This window comes from Kockiozyma suomiensis, assembly GCF_038497685.1.
Source record: "Kockiozyma suomiensis strain NRRL Y-17356 unplaced genomic scaffold V2V93scaffold_3, whole genome shotgun sequence".
Lineage (NCBI taxonomy): Eukaryota > Fungi > Ascomycota > Lipomycetes > Lipomycetales > Lipomycetaceae > Kockiozyma > Kockiozyma suomiensis.
This window is the reverse complement of record NW_027117666.1, coordinates 939,384-959,267: the sequence shown is the minus strand read 5'-3', so window position 1 is coordinate 959,267 and position 19,884 is coordinate 939,384. Positions and strand designations below refer to the sequence as shown.

Sequence of the window (19,884 nt, the reverse complement as noted above, 5' to 3'; positions counted from 1 at the left end):
GCCCGAGGGGTAAACAAAGTCTTCCATCGTGACCTCTCCGTGCTCTGCGTTTTGATTCGCATCCATGTCGCTTTTGTATGTATTTCTCTTTTTTATTTTATACACGTTGTTTTTATAAAATATTCATTTGTGTTTTGTAGCTCAACTCCGCAGTCATCAGCGAGTGCGCCGTCGCTTTTCGGCAGCACAGCAGCGAAGCCGGCCACGAACCTCTTTGGCACTAACACAAATACAAACACCACCACCACCACTACATCATCTGCACCATCTCTGTTTGGCAACGCAGGCGCTGCTACCACCAATACTGCACAGCCGGCCACACTTGGTACCACTAATATGTTTGGAGGTGCCGCAACTTATAACAATACTGCTACGCCGAGCAGTAATCTATTTTCACTCAATTCTAACAGTAATGCCCCAAAACCGGCTGCTGGACCCTTCGGCGGCAGCACTACCAGCAATACAATGACCAATCCACCATTACTTGGAGCATCTACTTTTGGTGGGCAGCAGCAGCAACAGCAGCCACAGCAGCAACAGCAGCCACAGCAGATCACCTCATTAACACGTCACAGTGATTTACCAGAAGCCGCTCAGAAAGAGCTAGATGTTGTAGAGTAAGCGTGTCTGTCGTATAATATTTTATGCTATACTAATGAGACACGTTAGTAACTACATCTCACAACAAATTGCTATTTCAGATGATTTAAAAGCCCGAAAGGAAACACGACAAGAATATTTACATAGCGTGCCTCGTGATGTCGAAGTTTTGATGCGGGTACGTTCGCACTAACACTTTTGCTTCATCAAGAAAACCTACTAATCCTCAAAAAGAAACTTGCAACTACAAATCAAGCGCTGGCAAATGACCTCGCAGCAATGACAGCTCAGCGTCAAATCGTTGATACCGCATGCCAAGATGCGAAAATATGTATGGATCTTCTGCAGCAACTCCGAATTCAAGGTTCTCGTCTCCCACCAGGCGACCCACTCCTTGAATTTTTTGAACGCCTATCTCTCGAACTTGAAAGAAAAATATCAGATTATAAAGGTGTTCTGGAAGAAGTTGGACAGGCGGTTGATGGCGTTGAACATGAAATTGTCGAGGGGAGAATTATAGCAAGTAGTAGTGCTGAAGGAGTACTGAATGCGTTAAAAGAAGAGTACGCGGTGTTTATGGCATTGGGTAACAGAGTAGCCGAATACCACCATGCTGTAGCTAGACTAGAAAGTCGGGAGAAATGATTTTTATATCACAGCTTGTATAATATATTAGATTATTCATATTCAAAATTACTTAAGACTTATCTCACATGCAAATCCTTGTTCATAGATTATGTACAAAACTTAACAGACTATAATGTAGAAAATAAAAAATAAAATAAAGAAAAAAGTGGGGATAACAAGCAAACTCCACAAAACGCCAACTATATAATTGTCAGGTATAAAATTACACACATCACAAGATTCTTAATCCCAGTAATAGCCACCCTCAATGAACTTAATCATGTAGTCATCAACACTTCCAAACTCATCTTCTTCCTCTCCTTCTTCTCCTTCTTCTTCCTCCGCGTCGTCGTCCCCTTCTTCTTCTTCTTCTCCCGCAGGCCGTTCATCATAATCGTCAGGTACCGCAGCAGGCGTAGGAGCAGCGGAAACAGAAGCCGAAGCCGAAGCCGAAGCCGAATCTTTTCTAGCCGATGTAGTATTCAAATTCTCTGAATCTGAAAAGTCTTCATTATCAACCCTAGCTTCTTTCATTGCAACTCTCGCTGCTACCACGTCGTCTTCGTCCTCAGCCATAGCGAGTGCTTTCTCAAGACCTTCCTTGGCATTACTCAATACAGGAACATTAGGTAGCTCTTCAGTCTCTGTTCCAAGCATATCGCTGAGAGAGAACTTTGTGAAATAATCCGTAGTGAACTCGCCTTCCTGAATCACGATATCATCGAGCATCCGTTTTTGATTTGCTTTTCGCAATATATTCGACTCAATAGTGTACTCGGACACTAGACGATAAATATGTACATCTCTCGTCTGTCCAATTCGATGGCAACGATCTTGACACTGCTTATCCATCGACGGATTCCAGTCCGAGTCATAGAAAATTACAGTATCTGCACCGGTCAAATTGATACCCAGTCCCCCAGAGCGGGTAGAAAGAATAAACACCGTTATGCGCGGATCGCTATTAAACCGCTCCGTCATGATCTGTCGCTGCTCGATCTTTGTCGCACCGTCAAGTCGGAGATAGCGATATCCATGGATATTCAAAAACTGTTCCAGAATGTCAAGCACTTTAGTCATCTGTGTAAAGATAAGTGCCCGGTGTCCGCCTGCTTTCAAGTCCTGCAATAATACAGCAAGTCTTTGAAGCTTTCCGCAGTCAAACTGCAGCAATCGCTTATCTGGAAATGCAATTGACAACTTCACTTGAGTTTGGTGCATCGGATTCTCACTGCTAGCACGAACTTTCGAAAACACTGTATCTGGAATCCCAGAAAATAATAACTGCGGCATATCCAGCGCAACAACATTCGGCGTCACGCAAGCGTAATGATCAATGACGTCGCTCATTTGCTGTGCACGTTCAATGATTGGCATAATCATGCTCTGCGCTACTGTTCGCTGAATAGCTGGATCATACCGGCTTCGCTTTCTGCTTGCCGCTCGGATATCGCAGATTTTCAAAACGTTACTGGGAAGCATAGGAGATTTGCTACATCGAAAGGTGTTGATGTACAGCTCGTGCTGTAGTTGCTGATACTTTTCAGCCCTGCGACGTAAAGCCATTGACTTTTTGAATTCAAGCATATTTGAAAAATTCACTGGAAGATTAAAATTATCGGCGTCGGCTTCCATCTCTCCCAAGTCACGTTTAATCGCATAATTGGCACAAAGCTTAAACAAAGATTCAGAGCTTAGACTCGAAACAGAAGAATCATGTGCCGGCACAAGATTCAAAAATTCTAAGTCGAGACTTTCTTGAGAGTTCCCTCTAATTAGACAATTGCGAATGGCTTTCTCCGTCTTGTTATACTCAGAAATGGCGGATCTCTCCATAGCAAATGATGTGACAATTGGTCTTACCTCAAACAGATCTGGATGATTACAGACCTTTCGAAGTTGCATCAGACAGTTGATAATGCTTAGAAAATTTCCCGACGCTAAAGTCTCCTTCGTTTGCGCGCGAGACATAAAATCATCATACAAGTAACGTTGGCGTTTTGACAGCTTGCAATATACGATGTGCTCATACTTTGCTGGCATCTGCTTCTCGACATCGGCTTTCAATCGTCGAAGTAGGTAAGGACGCAATATCTTGTGTAGATTTTGAATTGTTGTCCTTGCCTCTGTGTCATTCTTTGAAAAATCGCCTTCAATAAGCTTGTCAAGTGGATGAGAGAACCACTCTTGAAAATCAGCAAGACTAGCGAACCCGCTGCTCATCACAGATCCTGAGCTCTTGGACGATGGCATGAGGAAATAAAGCAGGGACCATAATTCCATCAGGTTATTCTGCAATGGAGTACCAGTTAGTAGCAACCGACGGTGGGCCTTGAAATTCAATAGAGCCTGCCATCGCTGTGACCGGAAGTTCTTGATGTTGTGAGCTTCGTCAAGAATCATGTACTGCCACTGTTTCCGTCTGAACGCAACTTGATCATGAATAACTAACTGATATGATGTAATGCATACGTCCCAGCTGTCATCATTAGTCCAGCCACGACGCTTCTCTTTGCGCTGAGCCGGATTCCCGTAGTATGTAAGAATACGAAATCCCGGAGCGAATCGTTTAAATTCCATTTCCCAATTAAGCATTACCGACGTGGGAACGACAATAAGATGAGGACCCCAGATCTGTTTCTCGCAAGCCAGATAAGCGAGAAGCGAGATGGTTTGAATAGTTTTGCTAATAAATTGTTAATATTTAATGAAATTCACAAACTAAGCAAATTGAATCTCACCCTAAGCCCATCTCGTCTGCAAGAATACCATTAGTGCCATTGTTGTACAGTCCCGCAAGCCATTCAAGCCCCGATTGTTGATATTCTCGCAAGGTTCCTCGCAACAGAAAGGGGGGTGACATGCTTGGTTTTGTCGAGATATCATTTGAAGGAGTAGGCGGAGTCATCAGTTCAGAATGAGAAACGGAAGCTTCGCGTTCATTATGAGACTCGCTGTCATCTGCTTCTTTTACTTCCAAAACTTCGGCTACTGCCTCAGACTTCTTTTCGCCTGCTGGAAGCTCGGCATCTCGAAGTTCTTCGGCACTGTAAAGATCAGCTAACCCTGCACTACTCTCCTGTTGTTCGTTGTCTTTATTTTCGTCATAATCTTCATCATCAGCTTCTTCATCTTCACTGGAGTCTTCATGTTCATCATCGCTATCGCTTGACATATCCATCTCCGAAAATGAATCTTCAGCATTGTCTGATTCAGCTGAAATAACATCAACTTCGTCCTCATTATCTGTAAGTTCAGCTATTCTCGTTAACTGGTCTTTGCGAGCTTCTAATAACTGCGTCGATTGATTGAGAATACTATTCAGCTGCTCTTTGCCGGCCAGTCTCTGTTGTTCCTTGGCTTGCGCTTCCAAGCGTTGTCGAACGACCTGATTTCGTTAGAAGCAGATTCGATATACATTAGGCAAATTACTCGTACCTTCTCAGCTAGCCTCCACTTCCGTTTCACATCTAAGGCGGTTCGCTTAGCCAGCTGTTTTATCCTCTTTTCTTCGGCTTTGCGTTCCTTTTCATCTGCGCCAGACAACTTTTTGAAATGCGCTTGTACCATACCGGCAATTTTTCTCGCCTTGGATATATGGCTTCGTCGCTCATCGCTGGATAGCTTGGAAAGAAACAGAGCATGCGAAATTAGATGGTCATGATGCGAATGCTCTTTCGGCGGATCAAACACTCTAGAAAGAGACTTTTGAGGAATAGACTCGACTCCAGAAATATTTGAGATTGAACCGTCTGCAATCGCATCATCGATTCTTCGTCGTAAAGCAGCTTCTTCGGCAATTCGCTTTTCAAAAGTCACTTCATCCACGTCGTCATCTATCGATTTAAATGAATCCAAATACGCATCAACTGATGATCCAAATTTCGGTTGGGCAGGGACATGCTCCGGTTGGCCGACTATAGGCTGTGGAACTGAATATCTGATTTTGATTTTAGGAAACACTATTGGATCCCCAGATTCATTTAGCAACGCGCCCTCGTCGGAGTCAGGCTCTGGCTTGATGTCATCTTCCTTTTTCAACCTAGATGATGTTCGTCTTGGCTGCGAATATGACTTTATCGTTTTGGTTGTGCGTGGTCGCTTCACATCTTTGATATCTTCGCGAGGCTCGTCAGTTTGTCGCTTTAGCAGTCGCTGTTTACTCGGCGCAGGGGGCGTAGCTTTTTGCACTGATCCAGGACTAGCCATAAAAGTAGTAGAATGTCTTTTTGTTCTCTGCTGAGTTGGGGCAGAGGTCGGGACCGTCTTTTTGCCTGTACTACTGCGACTATCTGACGAAGGCCGATGGCGAAGTACACGTGAGCCGGTACTAATACTCTCATTCTCATCTGATCCAGCTGGTTAGCAAAAAATTAGTACACTAGTGCAACAGGAAACTCCTCTTACTTTTAATGGCATCGCTCGCTCGCGACCTTCGGGTTGTTGTCAGTGGAGCCATTGCTGCAACTAGCGCACCCAGAGCGCGGCAATATGCTCAAACTTGCGAGAAAACTCAAGGGAAATCAATCCCAATCAGTAAATTTCCAGCATCAAAATATGCGCACAGATCTCAAGTTCTTTCTACAAAATTTTCAGATCTGATCCGGCTCTGAGTCGGTCGTAAGGCAGATATCAAGGCACAAACAAGAGAGTGTTGTGATGAGCGTCGTGGGCTGCCGGCGCAGGGGCGACTAGAGGGCCAGAATGATAGAGCCCGAACCCTAACTTGGGTTGGGGTTTTTGACGCTGAGCCAATCAGGAATTTCGCAGTAAGCGTGTCGCGAGAGTGTAGAAAGTACTCTCGTCACTATTAATTGCTATTGATACTAGACAAATCGGTGACAATAGAAATAAAAAAATACACAATGTCTGCGTCTCTGAGAACAGCAATGCGACTGGCACGACCTGTTCGGCAGCAGTTGATGAGCCAGCGAATAAGCCTGGTGAGAGCATACGCTTCTGCTCCGGAAGAAACACAACTGCCCGAATATACCGACTTTCCTTATAACAAGGGCGACGACAGACTGGTATGAGACAATTATCATCAGGAGATGAGTCAGGATGTGGAACAGACTCTAAGTAACTGTGAAATAGGTTGGCGACTATCCAGAGTATCCCTACGTTTACAATCAACACCGCGATCCGTATGCAAAGTACGACGACCAGCAGCTGCGACGCAACTTCAACGATCCGGTATGCCTTGAGAGAATTGTGCTCTAATTCTTGCATTATATGTGCTCTGTAAACTGACTTTGGATGTTTTGCGTTTAGCTCCATGAGGATGACGACTTGCTCAATATGTGGTCTCCCGATGTTCACGACCATGTCTCGACAGGTTCCGCCTTCCGCCATATCCTTGCCTTTTTCGGCATCGTCGGTCTTGCCAGCTACGGTCTTTCTTTCTACGTGCCTGAAAAGGTTGCTGTCGGAAGAGTATACGATAATGGTCTATTCAAAGAGCTAGGAGGTGGTGAGGATTTCCCGCAGATAAAGACTGCTGGCGTCGACGACGGCAGCTTTTATCCAAAGTAAATAGGGGTAGAGAAAGATCTGTTGTGGGTTAGTTTCTATACAGTACAAGTTGCAACTTAATATATGCATATAGATTTCATCTAATAATTCCTTGATATTCAAAACTAAGGTATCTCAACTTATACATTTCGATACTCAAAAAATTCATAACTCCGTAATGCAAAAACTTGTCGAATGTCTAATTTGGCAGTGGTGGCATGGACGGATACTGCGGAACATGCGACCTGCGATTGAATGCTTGTTTCGCCCTTCCTCCCGCACGTTCAGGTGCAGCCTTTGCTATTGCCTGTCCATTAATAATATCGATCCTCTGTTTACGCTTCTCAAAAAATTTACGCAACAAACTCGCGTCTTTGACTCGCAGAATCCGCAAAATGATTGTCTCAGAGGCCTCAGCAGCAACTGCATCACCAAGCTTCCTCTGCTCTGCATTCATTGTCGATAAATTTCGATGCGCCATCACTGTTCTGCTGCGTCCTAGAAGTTTTGTAACTCCAATAGTGTCATGTTTGCGCATACTATCAAAAGTCGCGACCGATAATCGCTCGTAGTTCCGTGCAAGTTCGGCAGCTGGTAACGAATAGTATGCACGAGCAATCTCAATTGTCTTGTAGTGCTCTGAGCTTTTTAGCTCTTCCAATGGTGGTCCACGTCCATCTCCATGGAAAAACTCGCAAGCCTCTTGTATCCAAATTGTAAGAACACGCAGCTCGTCATCAGTGAGAAGCTTCTGTCGTGTTTGTCGCTCAGACAGAGGAGGGATAACCAGAGCTTCAATAGCTTGCAGCATCTTAGTCCATGCCGAGATGAATACACGCATTTTCATACTTTCAGTAAGCGTATGCCCAAATACATAAAAGTCAGGCGTGATCAGTTCAAATAGTGGCTGAATCGCAATCTCAATCTCTTCATCTGAAACACTGGGTGCTGATCTGCCCATAAGTCGATTGAAAGTTCCTTCAGTTTTTAGTAGTTTCTTGAGCGCACTATGGGAAACATATGTCGAGATACTGTTTTGAAACTTCGACGTCAAATGAGAAACCATGAAATCTTCGGCAACGCGCAATTCTTTAAACGCGGTACCAAGATGAAACAGCAAGTTATCGCGCTGACGCTCCATGCTGATAATGACTTTGATTTGGCCATGTCCCGTAGATTCATCTCCGGCAAATTTAAGATCATACCATTCGTCTTTTGCCCTGTTGTCTGCAAATTCAGCGGGATTGAGAACAAACGTACATCCTCCGCATAAATCGCGACCATTTCGATCTTCATCCCAAACTCTGAGTGTGATTCGTTCGCTCTGATCAGTCACAAATTCAAACTGTTCATTCCAAATTGGATTCAACTCCTTGTAAATGGTACGCGTACGGAATAAGACTTGCTGAGTATTCGCATTAAGAAGCTCAACATATGGATCAGAGTATCCATTCAAATCCATTGCTTTCAGGTTCTCTGCTTGTATAACTTCAATAGTGTAAATATATTTTGGAGGACGTTGGTTAGACTCTGACTTTTTATTCATCTCCTGCTCATCTAGCAGTTGTGTCAAGTCATCGGCATTAATTGAATTCTGCAAAGCGTCAAGTGAAGTCTTCAAATACTCTACATTATTCAATTTCACGCACGTCGCCGGCTTAATAGCTCCGTTATCGTTCAAATCTTTTCTGAATGCGGTTACCAAGTTTTTCACATAAGCGTTTATATCTGACGATATTTGACTGAGTAATACTGTATACATCTTTGCCAGATGGAGATTGTTTTTCCAAGAGAGCATTTTAATAAGATTCACATTGGCGCTCAATATCGCAAAAAGATCAGAAACGCTAGTACTATATCGCTTTTCCTGGCTTATAATCGAGTACTTGCAGAAGTCAGTTTCAAAAACATAAAGTAATAAAATGAAACAAACTTACGGCATCTGGAGTAGAATTCTCAGTCGCAATCAAATTTTCAACCAAGCTCTTTTCGTATTCAACTTTCTTAATCAATGACCGCAGCAGATATCCAAAAAGCTCTTCCTCGGGCTCTACAGGAAAATGTACCTGCTCTCCAAAGGATTTTATGAAAAGCCTCTTCAATTTATTTAATTGAGAGCACAAATCCTTAATGTCTTCAAACGCAAAGTCAACTCCCCCGCTCTCAACACTAGCTTTCCGAAGACTCGCTAGTTCAACTTTTGAAAACTGTGCAGCCATATTGGATAGTTGCTCAGCCGTCCATTTGGGAATTTTGAGAGCCACAGACCACCGAGTAATATCAGTTTGAAAATATTCAAATTCGAGATTGTAATGTCTAGCAATTATCGTTACCGTGCTTATTGTTGTCGGCAAAACATGATGGAGAAGATTGAGATGATCGACAACGCTCTGGCCAGTTGGTCCCGATTTAACTAAATCGATAAAGGTATTGTATGCAGATGTCTAAACCCAGACATTAGGACGATTAAAAATAACAAAAATATATAGAAAACTTACTTTGACTGTATGTCGAAAGTCGCTGATAGTTTTGTCAAACTCTTGCGGTGTACTTTGAAACCCTTCATCAGCGCAAATAAACTCTTCTATAAAAGAAAGAGTAGCCATGAAGTGTAGCGTTATCTCCTGATGATCGCGGGCTGTAAACAAGCTTTGCAAACTGATTTTGAATTGAGAAATTATTGCATCGTAAATTCCGCGGAGAGTACTCCCGTATGATAATTTATCTTGCTTTGTCCATGGATCTGCTAGCTTAGTGCTGCGTTGCAGAGCGCTCTGCTTGCGCCATATTAAAAATGCAGCTTTTAGATACGCCAAATCAGCCTTTTGCGCTACAAATAGCTCTTTAGCAATTTCGAGGAAAAGCAAATCGCAAGTGGATTTCTTGATTCTCCAGTTAGTCCCGATTGCGCGAAGCAATTTGCGAGAGCCGGTTGATAGAATGTCGTCCGGCATATCATTTGACGACATTGCCAGATTCAAATCAGCCTCGAACGCCATCCTCAAAATCAGCTGGTAGTAAGATTTGCTCTCGGGAGGAATAAAAGTCATCTTTGTGTCTATAGACGAAGTGCTTGATTGACGCGATGGGTGAAGAACAAGATACATCTCAATTAATTGAGTCATTTCCCGAACTTCTCGATCACGCCACGACTTGTAATCTGATTCTGAATGGAATTGTGATTGGATATTATTATTTGTCGTTATATTTGTAGATAGAGTTTTTAGATCATCAATATAATCACGCTCAGAAATAGAGGTCTTTGCAAGCTTTTCAATATCTTGACGAATCATACTCTTGTCAATGGTAAAGATATGTGCTACCTCTGTGATTAGCGGGTACTCTCCCGGAGTTGAGCAGCACTCCTTTACCTGATTCAAAAACTTTCGTAGGCGCGGTAAAGAATCGACTGCGTTTCGACTTCGATCCATTGCAAACAGAACATAATCAACAAACGCAAGGGTGACCTTATTCGCTTGCTGCGTATCCAGATTACTGTATTTTGATTTTGTGAAGAATACATTAAACAATTCATCAATCGTCATGCCTTCCTCTTTAAATCGGTCTTTAAGCGGCGCGTACTCTACAGCGGTGGCGAAGCCGGCAAACATCTCTGTCACGGCTATAGTCGGGCTGCGGTGAGATTTCGTGTAATCTTTGACATCTTTTCGAACATGCTTTAGTAAAGACAGAGAAAGACGTTCCGGGTCGCGGATGTCGTTTGATTTGTTATTGTCGTTCAGGAATTGTGAAACACGCTGGATGAGAGAGTGCGGACGAGGTCTGCGAATAAACTCAAGATAGCAAAGCTTGACGACGTAATTATAGGCATCCAAAGTTGTAACTTGTCTCGCTACCGGCCTTCGATTCAGAGATGCCTGAGAATGTCCTTGAAGAGGCATTGTGTTGAAGGTTGGACGTGGTGGAAAGACGTGTCGAAGTGTTTACTTTTTCTGTGAGCGTTGAAAGAGAAGGAGCGGCTCAATCGACGCGACTATAGCTGGGCTCTAATAGCAAAAGATATTCTTGTCTGTTTACGATTCCAGATAGTAAGAAAGAAATAGTTATGAATGAAGAGTTCGGGTTGATTTCTTTAGCACTCTTAGTTGTTTAGCTGTGGATATTACTCAATCTGTTCTTTAAGCCGGTCCAGTTCTATATTTGGCCGCAGCTTCACAATAATAATAAAAATAACCTTAATAAACACAGCCTGCCCTGATCAACTGATCCGTATTACGCGTACAAATGGACCCTGAAAAGTGGAGCGCATAATCAATCATATAAATGCTTGCGTCAGATTGCGTATGGCTAGTCGCTGAAGATAAATAAACTACACAGATCTTGACTACCATGAGAGATCTTGCTGTTTGCGGTCGCGTGCTGTAGATTCAGATGCCGTGAGAATCTATATGGCTTCCAATACGAGAGACACCCGGTTGATACTTGTTTATATAATTCAGTGAGATGCATTTGATTTACTGGTTCAGCGCTACTACAATTGGCGATACCTTTCGCAAGCAAAAGTTGGAGCAGAAGCAGAAATTTCTGATAAAATGTCAAGCAGAACGGTATGAAATTATCACCACTTGGTCTGTTGAGCACATTGATCTCTGAATTCATTTCAAGACAGTTGATTACTGTTTATGTTTATATCTATAGACGATCAAATTTACCAGCAGGAATCCATGAAATTAGAGAAATAATTTAAAAATCGTATCAGGTTATATGCAATTGCTGCCCAATTGACTACCAAAAATCGAGCTACCGTAACTATACTGGAGATTTCATTTCACATAAATTACCAGATATAAACAAAACAGATGTAGGTCAAAAGCTAGCAATAAAAATCATTAAATGTGATTGTACGTGCGCTGACAGAGAGAGGGCAAACTCTCAACATACAGACAGCATCACATTCAACCAACCAAGCCAGCAGTCTTTGATTTCTTGAAACTCTTGACCAGTGTCAGTCAATTCAATTAAAACAGGCAACCAAAAAAGTGAAATATATATATATGCATATATAGTTTATGTCTTGCTAAACTCCTTTGTCACTGCAGTTAGCGGCTAAAGAAAACTATTTTGTGGATATTTAGGCTTATCTTAACGCAATTAGAATCCATCTGTACGTATATAGTTTTTTTATAAAATTTTTGAATTTTATTATTTCCATCTTATTTTTTCTTTATAATTCGAGATTTAAAGAGCCTTCATTTCATATCTTTCTAGAGCTATTTCTAAAAGTTGAGACAATACCAGTCCTGAAAAATAGAGAATGAACGGAGCAGTATCGCCACACATAGCAGACACTCGACCAGTCTAAGCTAAACCAATTAATCCCATTTTTAAATCAATCCCTTTTATCTCAAATACAGCTACACCGAATGCAATTAGCGGCTCAGTGCTGCTTCTATCTTATCGGTTGACTCACTAGCTAAATTTTAAAGTTCATACTAAAGTACGAATAAACGCACGCAAAACTATGGGTGATTACTGTAATAGGCACTCATTTGAAGGCTGAATAATAATAATAGTGTTTTTATAGCTCTATAATGCAGTGCAAGGTCATATTCCAACGAATTAGGCAGTGTGGACTCTACACATATATATTATTACATTCCTATGTACTTTATGAATCGGCTAATTTGACAAGTATGTATCGGTTTAGGGTGCTGATGTAGCGAGTATTAAGAGCCGGAGCGCAAGAAAGTAAAATTGCACATCAAATTAGTGAAAACAAAGATCGATTCTATAGAAAAAATTGTCATTATTCATTAAATGCTATGATAGAACCACGTCAGATACAACAATATGTCACGACAGTCAAACAGAGATGAAACTCCAAAGTAAAAGCAAAATTAACGGAAAAAATAAAAGTTAGAAACGAATGACTATGTACTGTTCTCTATACGATTATATAAAATTGATAGAAAAAAAATGAGGTAAATGAGAATGATAAACAGGAAAATAATAGAAAATTAAATAACGCCTTTCTTTTAATATGTCGACAGAATTATTTGTCGCCAGCGCATCAGTGCAGCCACAGTCTCAGAAAGTCAATGAGAAGGATGGATGTAAAGAATATGACGATTAATGCTCGGCAGAAGGAAAATCAAGAGAAGGGAAACCCGAAGGCGGATCAGACAAGGGTGAGACGAGACTGTCCATACCATCCTGTTGCCGCAAGCGGCTGAGCGGGTTTCGCGAATGATCTGAGGTAGCAGGCGTGGCCGGAGTAGGGAAGAGAGTGTCTATTGGTTTGGCGATGAGTGGAGATTGCGGCGGGTGCTCTTGTGCTTGCTCGTGTAGCTGGAGATGCTGTTGCAGATGATCATGCAACGAAAAAGAAGACTGTGGCTCGTTGGATTGCATTTCGGAGGAGTACTGTGGTTCACGCAGAGCAGGCTCTGGGAAAAGAGTGTCTATAGGCGATAGCTTGACAGGATGCCGCCGCCGCTGCCGCTGCTGTTGATGATCGGTTCCTGACTGATTATGCGTAGGCCGTCCTCGCCTATCTTTACCTTTGCTACTGTATCCGTCGTCGTCTGACGGCTCGTCTTCATCAGCGTAGTAATCTGTCTCTAGGTCCTGTGCCAGCTTAAAGGCACGAATCTTAGCATCTATGGTATCGTCGTCGTCGATACAGCCATCAGAGCCAAAAAGCATATCTTCGCGGAACTGCATGCGCACGGCGGAAGAGGATGGAGCTGCCGCGGCGACGACGCCGGCAGTGCGTTGCTGTTGCTGCTCCTGCTGCTGCTGTTGCTGCTCCTGCTGCTGCTGTTGCTGCTCCTGCTGCTCTAAGCGGTGAAATATGTCTGGAGAAGAGGAGCGATGGGAATGGCGAGAATGATGATGGTGATGGTGACTGTGGTGCTTTACTCGCGGAGAAGTGGGAGCAGGCGGACGACCGGGAGAAGGCAAGTCAAAGGGCGCGAAATCATGACTGAAGGAGGGATCTGCGACCGGTGAAGGATCAGGCAGGATGGGGATGGAGAGATCTAGTCGAGCAGGCTGCGGGAAAAGGGTAAACTGCTCCCGCTGATGAGGAGCAGAGTCTCTGACAGCGGCGAGCGGGAGAGGAAAAAGTGGAGAAGCGTTGCAGTCCCTACTATACTCCGAGCCCTGAGCAGGACACGATGAGACAGAGGACGCTGACGAGCGCGAAGAAGCTGCGGAGAAGGACGTAGTCGAGCAGATAGACGACGTCGATGTTCGCTGTCCCAAGGAGGACGAGTCCGGCATTGTTAGGTGCTGGGACAAAGACTCTGAGAAGGAGGAAGCTACGCGTAAAGCAGATTTCTCGCGATACGGCCTTGCCGCAGCGACGAGGCTGTTTCGGGTCGCAATTAGAGTTGGCGCCGCACAAGGCACTGACGGCCGAGCGTGCATTAGCGCATGATCGTGTTAGTAATTGCTTATCAAATGATTAGTAACAGACTGTATGGCTATTACTACAACATTATGTCAGCGCTATGTGACGGAAAACATTATGGGTTTTTCCCATATTCTGACAGTATTCTAATTATTTTTGCGCTCGTTCGATATTCACGATTATTTGCCGTACTCCATAGTCATTTAAGTATCCTGCCCCAGTGGCGTGCGGAACGACACCAGCTCCGTGGCGCGGCACCATAAACCCTAGCCCCTAGAATCCTATCACGCACATACTTCTTCCGTCCCGCCCCGTCCTCTTCTTGAATTTTGCTTCAGGATTGCTTCTTCACTTTTTTACCCCCTTCACCAGCTTGCCGTTTTCAATACTTCTCTTGCAATGGCTGACAACTACCAGCGCCCTCTCTGGTCGCGTCTGCGCTCGCTTTTCATGGCCGACAGATCCCACTTCGCTCTCTTCTCCCCTCTCTCGGCCGGCGCCCTATTGTCCTCCTTCTTCTCCAAGTCTTCGTTCTTGCTCAGCCCTTTCACTTCCTTCCTGTCCTTCTTCTCCAAAAGCAAGCCTTCCAGCGCCGATGTCGAGTCCCTACCTGCTGCAAAGTCTTTCGTCGTCGAACCCAGGGATACTTCCAGTGATACCCAGCTCTTCCCGCAAATCATTCTCGACGTGCGTCTTACGGCTGCGCCGTCCGAGCTCGCTACTGCAACTCCTTGCGCTACCGATCCCTCGGCAACTCTCTTACAAGTTCACAATGCTGGCGGTGAGCTCGTCGGATTTGACCTTGCCGATGCTGCCATGCAGCAGCAGTCGTCTTCGTACATGTTCCAGCTCCAGCCCCAGTTGCAGTACCAGCTTCAGTACCCGCCTCAGTTCGTTGCGCCGCCTCAGGTGCTCGCTGCTCCCCCGGAGTCGACAGACCCAGGCGAGTTTCTCAACAAACTCGACGAACTTGAGGTCTACATCGCGCAGATGCGCAGCCGTCTCTCGGGCTCGGGTTCTACCCCGTCCGGTACACCAGCCCCCGAAGACCACCATCTGACTGCTGCCGCCGCTGCTTCGTCTCGTGTAGTCCGTCGCCGTAACGAGCGTCAGAGCATGTCTTCGGCAGCTCCCTACGTTCGTCCTGCGGTGTACCAGCCATCTACATCTTCCGCCGCCTTTGTTGCGCCTGAAGATCTGTCTTCTTCTGCTTCCTGGTCGCCGGCTGATTTTGCTGATGACAGCTCGCCTTCTAGCGTATCTGCTGACGACGCAAGTTATTCCTTCACACCGGCTATGCACGATCCTGTCGACCAGTTCACCAATCCAAACGAGTTTGTCGACCTGCATGGAAAGGATATTTTAGATGACCAGTTCCAATCTCTCGGCATGATGTCGCAACAACCCTTCCAGACTGTTGCTGCGCTCACGTCGCCTGGTTATCCCAATATACCTGAATTTATGTTTGAGGATCAGTCTGATATGTTTATTCACTCGCAGCATCTACATGCACCCAATGCACACACGCATATGCCGAGCCCAGCATCTAGCATGTCTTCGCCGCAAACATCGACTGGCAGCTCATCAGCAGCCAACTCCCCTGCCTCGTCAAATTCGTCACCGTCTTCGTCTCCGCCAAAGACGCATGCGGGTCTGTCGACGCCGTCGAGTTCGGGCGTTTCCGGTACAGAAGCTTCTTCGCCCATGCTTCTCAATTCGTCCTCGCAGCCTACTTTCCAATGCCCTCATTGCCCGTCTAAGTTTAGAATAAAAGGCTATCTCACTCGTCATTTGAAGAAGCACGCAATGAACAAAGCCTACACTTGCCCGTTTTACGACCCTACGTCAACTACTCCTTGCCATTCGACTGGCGGTTTCTCGCGACGTGACACGTACAAGACACATCTCAAGTCGCGTCATTTTGTGTATCCCGCGGGAACTCGTAGTGATCAGCGGGCTGGAATAAGAGGCTGGTGTGCCGCCTGTGGTATGCTTTTTGCATGCAATGAGAACTGGGTCGAGAATCATGTTGAAGGCGGCGAGTGTCGGGATTTCCATTCTGAGTCTATGTACGCTTGATTTCATTAATTCTTTCTTTTTCTCTTTTTAGTTTCTATTTTACTTGTTGGTTTCGGGCTTGTTTGTGGGTATTCAATGCTTTTTGCTCTGCTGTATTTCAAATTTTTTTTTTTTTGGGTCAAAATTGTATGTAATTTAGGTCATTTTTTGTAATGTATTTTAACTGCTTAATCGTTTTGTTATTTATATCCTCAGGCGGGTTTGCATTCTCATATCTATATATGCTATTTGAAGAAATAATATATGACACTTTTCTATGTTCTACAATTGCTTTTTTTTCATTTATGTCGTTTACTGGCAAGCGCAAGCGATAAATGACATATTGCGACTTCGGCGATGGAAAAGAAAGTTGTAAGGCCGGAGCGAGCTGCGGTCCGCAGCGCCGTCAATAATACTTCGGCTTTTCGGTTCCGTTTACCTCTTAATAGTTTATTCGCGGGAAAATTGAGTTCTCTTCTGCGCGGATGTGGAGGAGCAGCATGTTGCTGCGTATGCGAGAAGCGTGAAGAGGGTGTGGTGACTTTGTCTCACACTTGTTAGTGGGGTAGTTACAGAGTTTTTAGAACGTTATGACAGGTATGATTTTGATCTGACATTGTGAGATGAGCTGTGGCTGTTTTCATAATTCCTGTTTGGTCCTTTGCGCTTGCGCTTCGCTTCGAAGGAGTAGGCGGGGAAAATGCCGGAAAGGATGCGGGGGAAATCTGGATTCCCTATGAATATATATATATATATATATATGTATATACACGTATACGTATAATCATAGCGGATTTGAATAGTGCTCGGATAGTTTATCTCTGATCCTTGAAATTCAAAAATGAAAGTAAGTATATCTGCATGTTCTCAGCATACCGCTCACCCCCTTCTAATTTAAAACCTTTCAAGCAGATTCTTGCGCTACTCATCTTTGCCGTCTCTGTCCTGGCCGCGGACTCGCTAGTCGTACTTACGCGGTCATTTGCTCTCGCAGGTTCTCACTCGGCAAATAATATCAAGCTTATATTTACTTCGCCGGCTGATATTTACCGCGTCTCACGTCTGGAGGGAAAAACTTTCAAGTTTCTCGCAAACACGACGTCGTATACTTATGACGACTATGATCTTGACTGCAATAAAAAGTATTCATATAGAGTGACTGGAATTAATGGCACGACGACGGTTCTTGATTCAGGCGTCGTTAGCAAGTCGACATATACTCCTGCAAGCAACCTGCAAGTCTATGACAATACATTTTTGTATTCGTCGTTTAACACTTCGAGTGGTATTCTAGTTGATGGGGTGTATTACCGCTATGTATATGAATCAGACTCGGATGGCTTTGTGCGGTATTATCAGCAAACTTCAACAGACGGATTCGTATTCACCGGAAACAAGACCGTCATGTCGCGCGATGAAGTCTGCGCGTCGGTGACTACCGTCACTCCAGGTCTCTGCAAAATTGAGCGACAAAGTTTCAAGTTGAATCCGACAACTGGAAAAATTGTATTCTGGGGTCATTTCGAGAATCGCGCGGATTATACCCTTGGTGAGCTTTGTGTCGCTGAAGCTGAAGCTGGTGAGGAATTCGATTTCTTGGGCGCGTTTAGACCTCTTGGTTACGATTCGCGTGATTACACTCTATATGGAGATGCCGATACCGGTGAAGGATATATTATATCCGCCACCGGTACTAATACGAATATGAATATTTACTCATTGACTTCGAATTGGACTGCAATTGATTCTTTGCTAACTACTGTACTTGTGAAACAATACCGCGAGGCTCCTGATTTAGAGAAAGTTGATGGATATTACTACCTCTTTACGTCCAATTCAGCTGGATGGTTCCCGTCTGCTGCAGACTACATCTCTGCGACAAATATGTCTGGTCCCTGGAGTGAGCCACGTGCTATTGCTGATTTATTCACGTTCGGCACGCAATCTGGCGGTGTGGATAAGGTTGGCGACGAGTACATTATGCTGGGCGATAGATGGGGTGCGAATTTTGCTTCAGAAGCAGTTCACTCTGTACGCGCGGCACCGATTACGCTCAAGGATGGCTTTGCGAGCTATGAGTTTTATCAGGCTATCGAGTATAATCCAACCGCGCAAGAAAAAGGTGTTGTCGCTGTGCAGTCTGGAAAAGTATTGTCGGTGGGTAAGACTGTTAATGCGACCAGCGCGTCTGATACGAATCACTCTGCCGAGTTGGCGGTTGACGGCATCAAGACTGTGTATACGAATTATTATATTCCATCGGCAGTACCATTTTACTACACGATCGACCTTGAAGACTATGCAATTGTCAGCGAGATCGATTTGCTAACCCATATCGTCAAGGGTTCCGAGACGTACTATAATTACACAATCTCAGCAAGTCGAGATGGCAAGAAATTTGTTTTGATTTCTGACAATAGCGCAAATAAATCTCCGGGATTTGTGGTGTCTCTTGTGAGCGATTTGACGGCGTATCGATACGTGCGAATAGACGTCAGTGATATTATTAATGCGAATAATGGGAATTCTGCTACTTGGGCTGCCGGAATTAATGAGGTTACTGTATATGGTACACCTTCCTCGGTAAATTCAGTTGCAAAGACAGAATACACTGTTAGTGCCTCGGTGGCTAATGGTCAGTATACCTCGGATTTCAAGGTCGAATTATCAACCAACTCAAGCGGCGCAACAATTTATTACACGACTGATTTATCTACACCGACAGTTAAGAGCAATAAGTATAAGCTTCCAATTGAAGTGAAGCAAAGTACGGATTTAAAGGCTGTTGCGATCAAAAACCAAAAAATAGTTAGTCAGTTGCTGATTGCGCAGTATGTCATTGTTAGTGATGATTAGGCATTTTATTATTGTATATTTAACGATGAAAAATGTTTCATTATCGTAACAGAAAGCAAAAGAAAGAAATAAAAGCAGTGTGAAAAGAATAATAAACCAAGTTAACGACTTGGTCTCACATTTTCCTTTAAAGTAGAAGTGCAATGTTGAGGATAGACCAGTACATAATCCGTAGGAGAGATTTGTATTTCTCGTTCAGCTTTTGATAGGTATACCGATGTGTATTTCGTGCGAGAAACCATTAGACGGCCGGGAAGCGTATGCTTGATATCAGATGAGGCATACACTAAAACATCCACGATTACGTACATTAGAATGTAAACTGAGAAAAGCAAAAGGATAGCAGTAGAAACGAGAATAAGCCATTGCATTTTGGTATATTATGTAGACTGCGTATTGTGATGATTTGATTTAGAGTGGAGTATCGAAAGTAAGAATTGAAGATCCTAGTCAATTTCATAATGGTCATTGTGTTGTAAGTATCTAAACACTTACCATGATTACGACATATATACAATCATTGCAGCACTCATATTTAAGTACGGCTTTTAAAACAACAATTTAAACACATATCGCAAATCGCAAATTAAAATCAGGTATCTTATCTTGACCACAGCGACTAACACAAATTCAAATCCACCAATTGCACGTGAAGATCAAAACTGAATCACTGAACTGACTTGGCGCACGGCGGCGAACCAAGAATTAAAGAAAACCAAGCCACCATAAAGCTCTAATAGGCGATAAAACACGGACACTAGACTAAGCGCAGCTAGCACCGGGTAGACTCAAGAGTGGCTAGAACGGGGGCGATCATGGAGAGATAGAAGGAATTTGGTTCTAGATTTCTGTATCGT

At 43.9% G+C, this 19,884-nt stretch overlaps 7 protein-coding genes across 7 annotated transcripts; 4 read left to right on the top strand and 3 right to left on the bottom strand.

The window, feature by feature from the left end:
- Nucleotides 1-39: 39 nt before the first annotated feature.
- Nucleotides 40-1,313, top strand: V2V93DRAFT_365991 (uncharacterized protein). The gene is made up of 4 exons (XM_066909212.1): nucleotides 40-75; nucleotides 141-617; nucleotides 670-778; nucleotides 835-1,313. Exons 1-4 carry the CDS (start codon nucleotides 65-67, stop codon nucleotides 1,243-1,245), a joined length of 1,008 nt encoding a protein of 335 aa, XP_066767632.1. The 5' UTR covers nucleotides 40-64; the 3' UTR covers nucleotides 1,246-1,313.
- Nucleotides 1,261-5,879, bottom strand: V2V93DRAFT_365986 (SNF2 family N-terminal domain-containing protein). Its single transcript, XM_066909211.1, has 4 exons — nucleotides 5,635-5,879; nucleotides 4,666-5,576; nucleotides 3,969-4,615; nucleotides 1,261-3,913 (listed from the first exon to the last, which is right to left on the bottom strand). The coding sequence occupies exons 1-4, from the start codon at nucleotides 5,684-5,686 to the stop codon at nucleotides 1,471-1,473; spliced, it is 4,053 nt and encodes a 1,350-aa protein (XP_066767631.1). The 5' UTR covers nucleotides 5,687-5,879; the 3' UTR covers nucleotides 1,261-1,470.
- A 140-nt stretch (nucleotides 5,880-6,019) lies between these two features.
- On the top strand, nucleotides 6,020-6,976 carry V2V93DRAFT_365985 (uncharacterized protein). Its single transcript, XM_066909210.1, has 3 exons — nucleotides 6,020-6,254; nucleotides 6,322-6,420; nucleotides 6,499-6,976. Exons 1-3 carry the CDS (start codon nucleotides 6,093-6,095, stop codon nucleotides 6,757-6,759), a joined length of 522 nt encoding a protein of 173 aa, XP_066767630.1. The 5' UTR covers nucleotides 6,020-6,092; the 3' UTR covers nucleotides 6,760-6,976.
- On the bottom strand, nucleotides 6,791-10,898 carry V2V93DRAFT_365981 (uncharacterized protein). The gene is made up of 3 exons (XM_066909209.1): nucleotides 9,237-10,898; nucleotides 8,676-9,182; nucleotides 6,791-8,623 (listed from the first exon to the last, which is right to left on the bottom strand). Exons 1-3 carry the CDS (start codon nucleotides 10,638-10,640, stop codon nucleotides 6,938-6,940), a joined length of 3,597 nt encoding a protein of 1,198 aa, XP_066767629.1. The 5' UTR covers nucleotides 10,641-10,898; the 3' UTR covers nucleotides 6,791-6,937.
- A 1,448-nt stretch (nucleotides 10,899-12,346) lies between these two features.
- On the bottom strand, nucleotides 12,347-14,278 carry V2V93DRAFT_164791 (uncharacterized protein). Its single transcript, XM_066906908.1, has one exon. The coding sequence runs from the start codon at nucleotides 14,128-14,130 to the stop codon at nucleotides 12,829-12,831; it is 1,302 nt and encodes a 433-aa protein (XP_066767628.1). The 5' UTR covers nucleotides 14,131-14,278; the 3' UTR covers nucleotides 12,347-12,828.
- Nucleotides 14,279-14,284: 6 nt separating this feature from the next.
- Nucleotides 14,285-16,468, top strand: V2V93DRAFT_164758 (uncharacterized protein). Its single transcript, XM_066906906.1, has one exon. It carries the CDS (start codon nucleotides 14,513-14,515, stop codon nucleotides 16,190-16,192), a length of 1,680 nt encoding a protein of 559 aa, XP_066767627.1. The 5' UTR covers nucleotides 14,285-14,512; the 3' UTR covers nucleotides 16,193-16,468.
- A 404-nt stretch (nucleotides 16,469-16,872) lies between these two features.
- On the top strand, nucleotides 16,873-19,078 carry V2V93DRAFT_164767 (glycosyl hydrolase). The gene is made up of 2 exons (XM_066906907.1): nucleotides 16,873-17,018; nucleotides 17,084-19,078. Exons 1-2 carry the CDS (start codon nucleotides 17,013-17,015, stop codon nucleotides 19,025-19,027), a joined length of 1,950 nt encoding a protein of 649 aa, XP_066767626.1. The 5' UTR covers nucleotides 16,873-17,012; the 3' UTR covers nucleotides 19,028-19,078.
- Nucleotides 19,079-19,884: the final 806 nt, after the last annotated feature.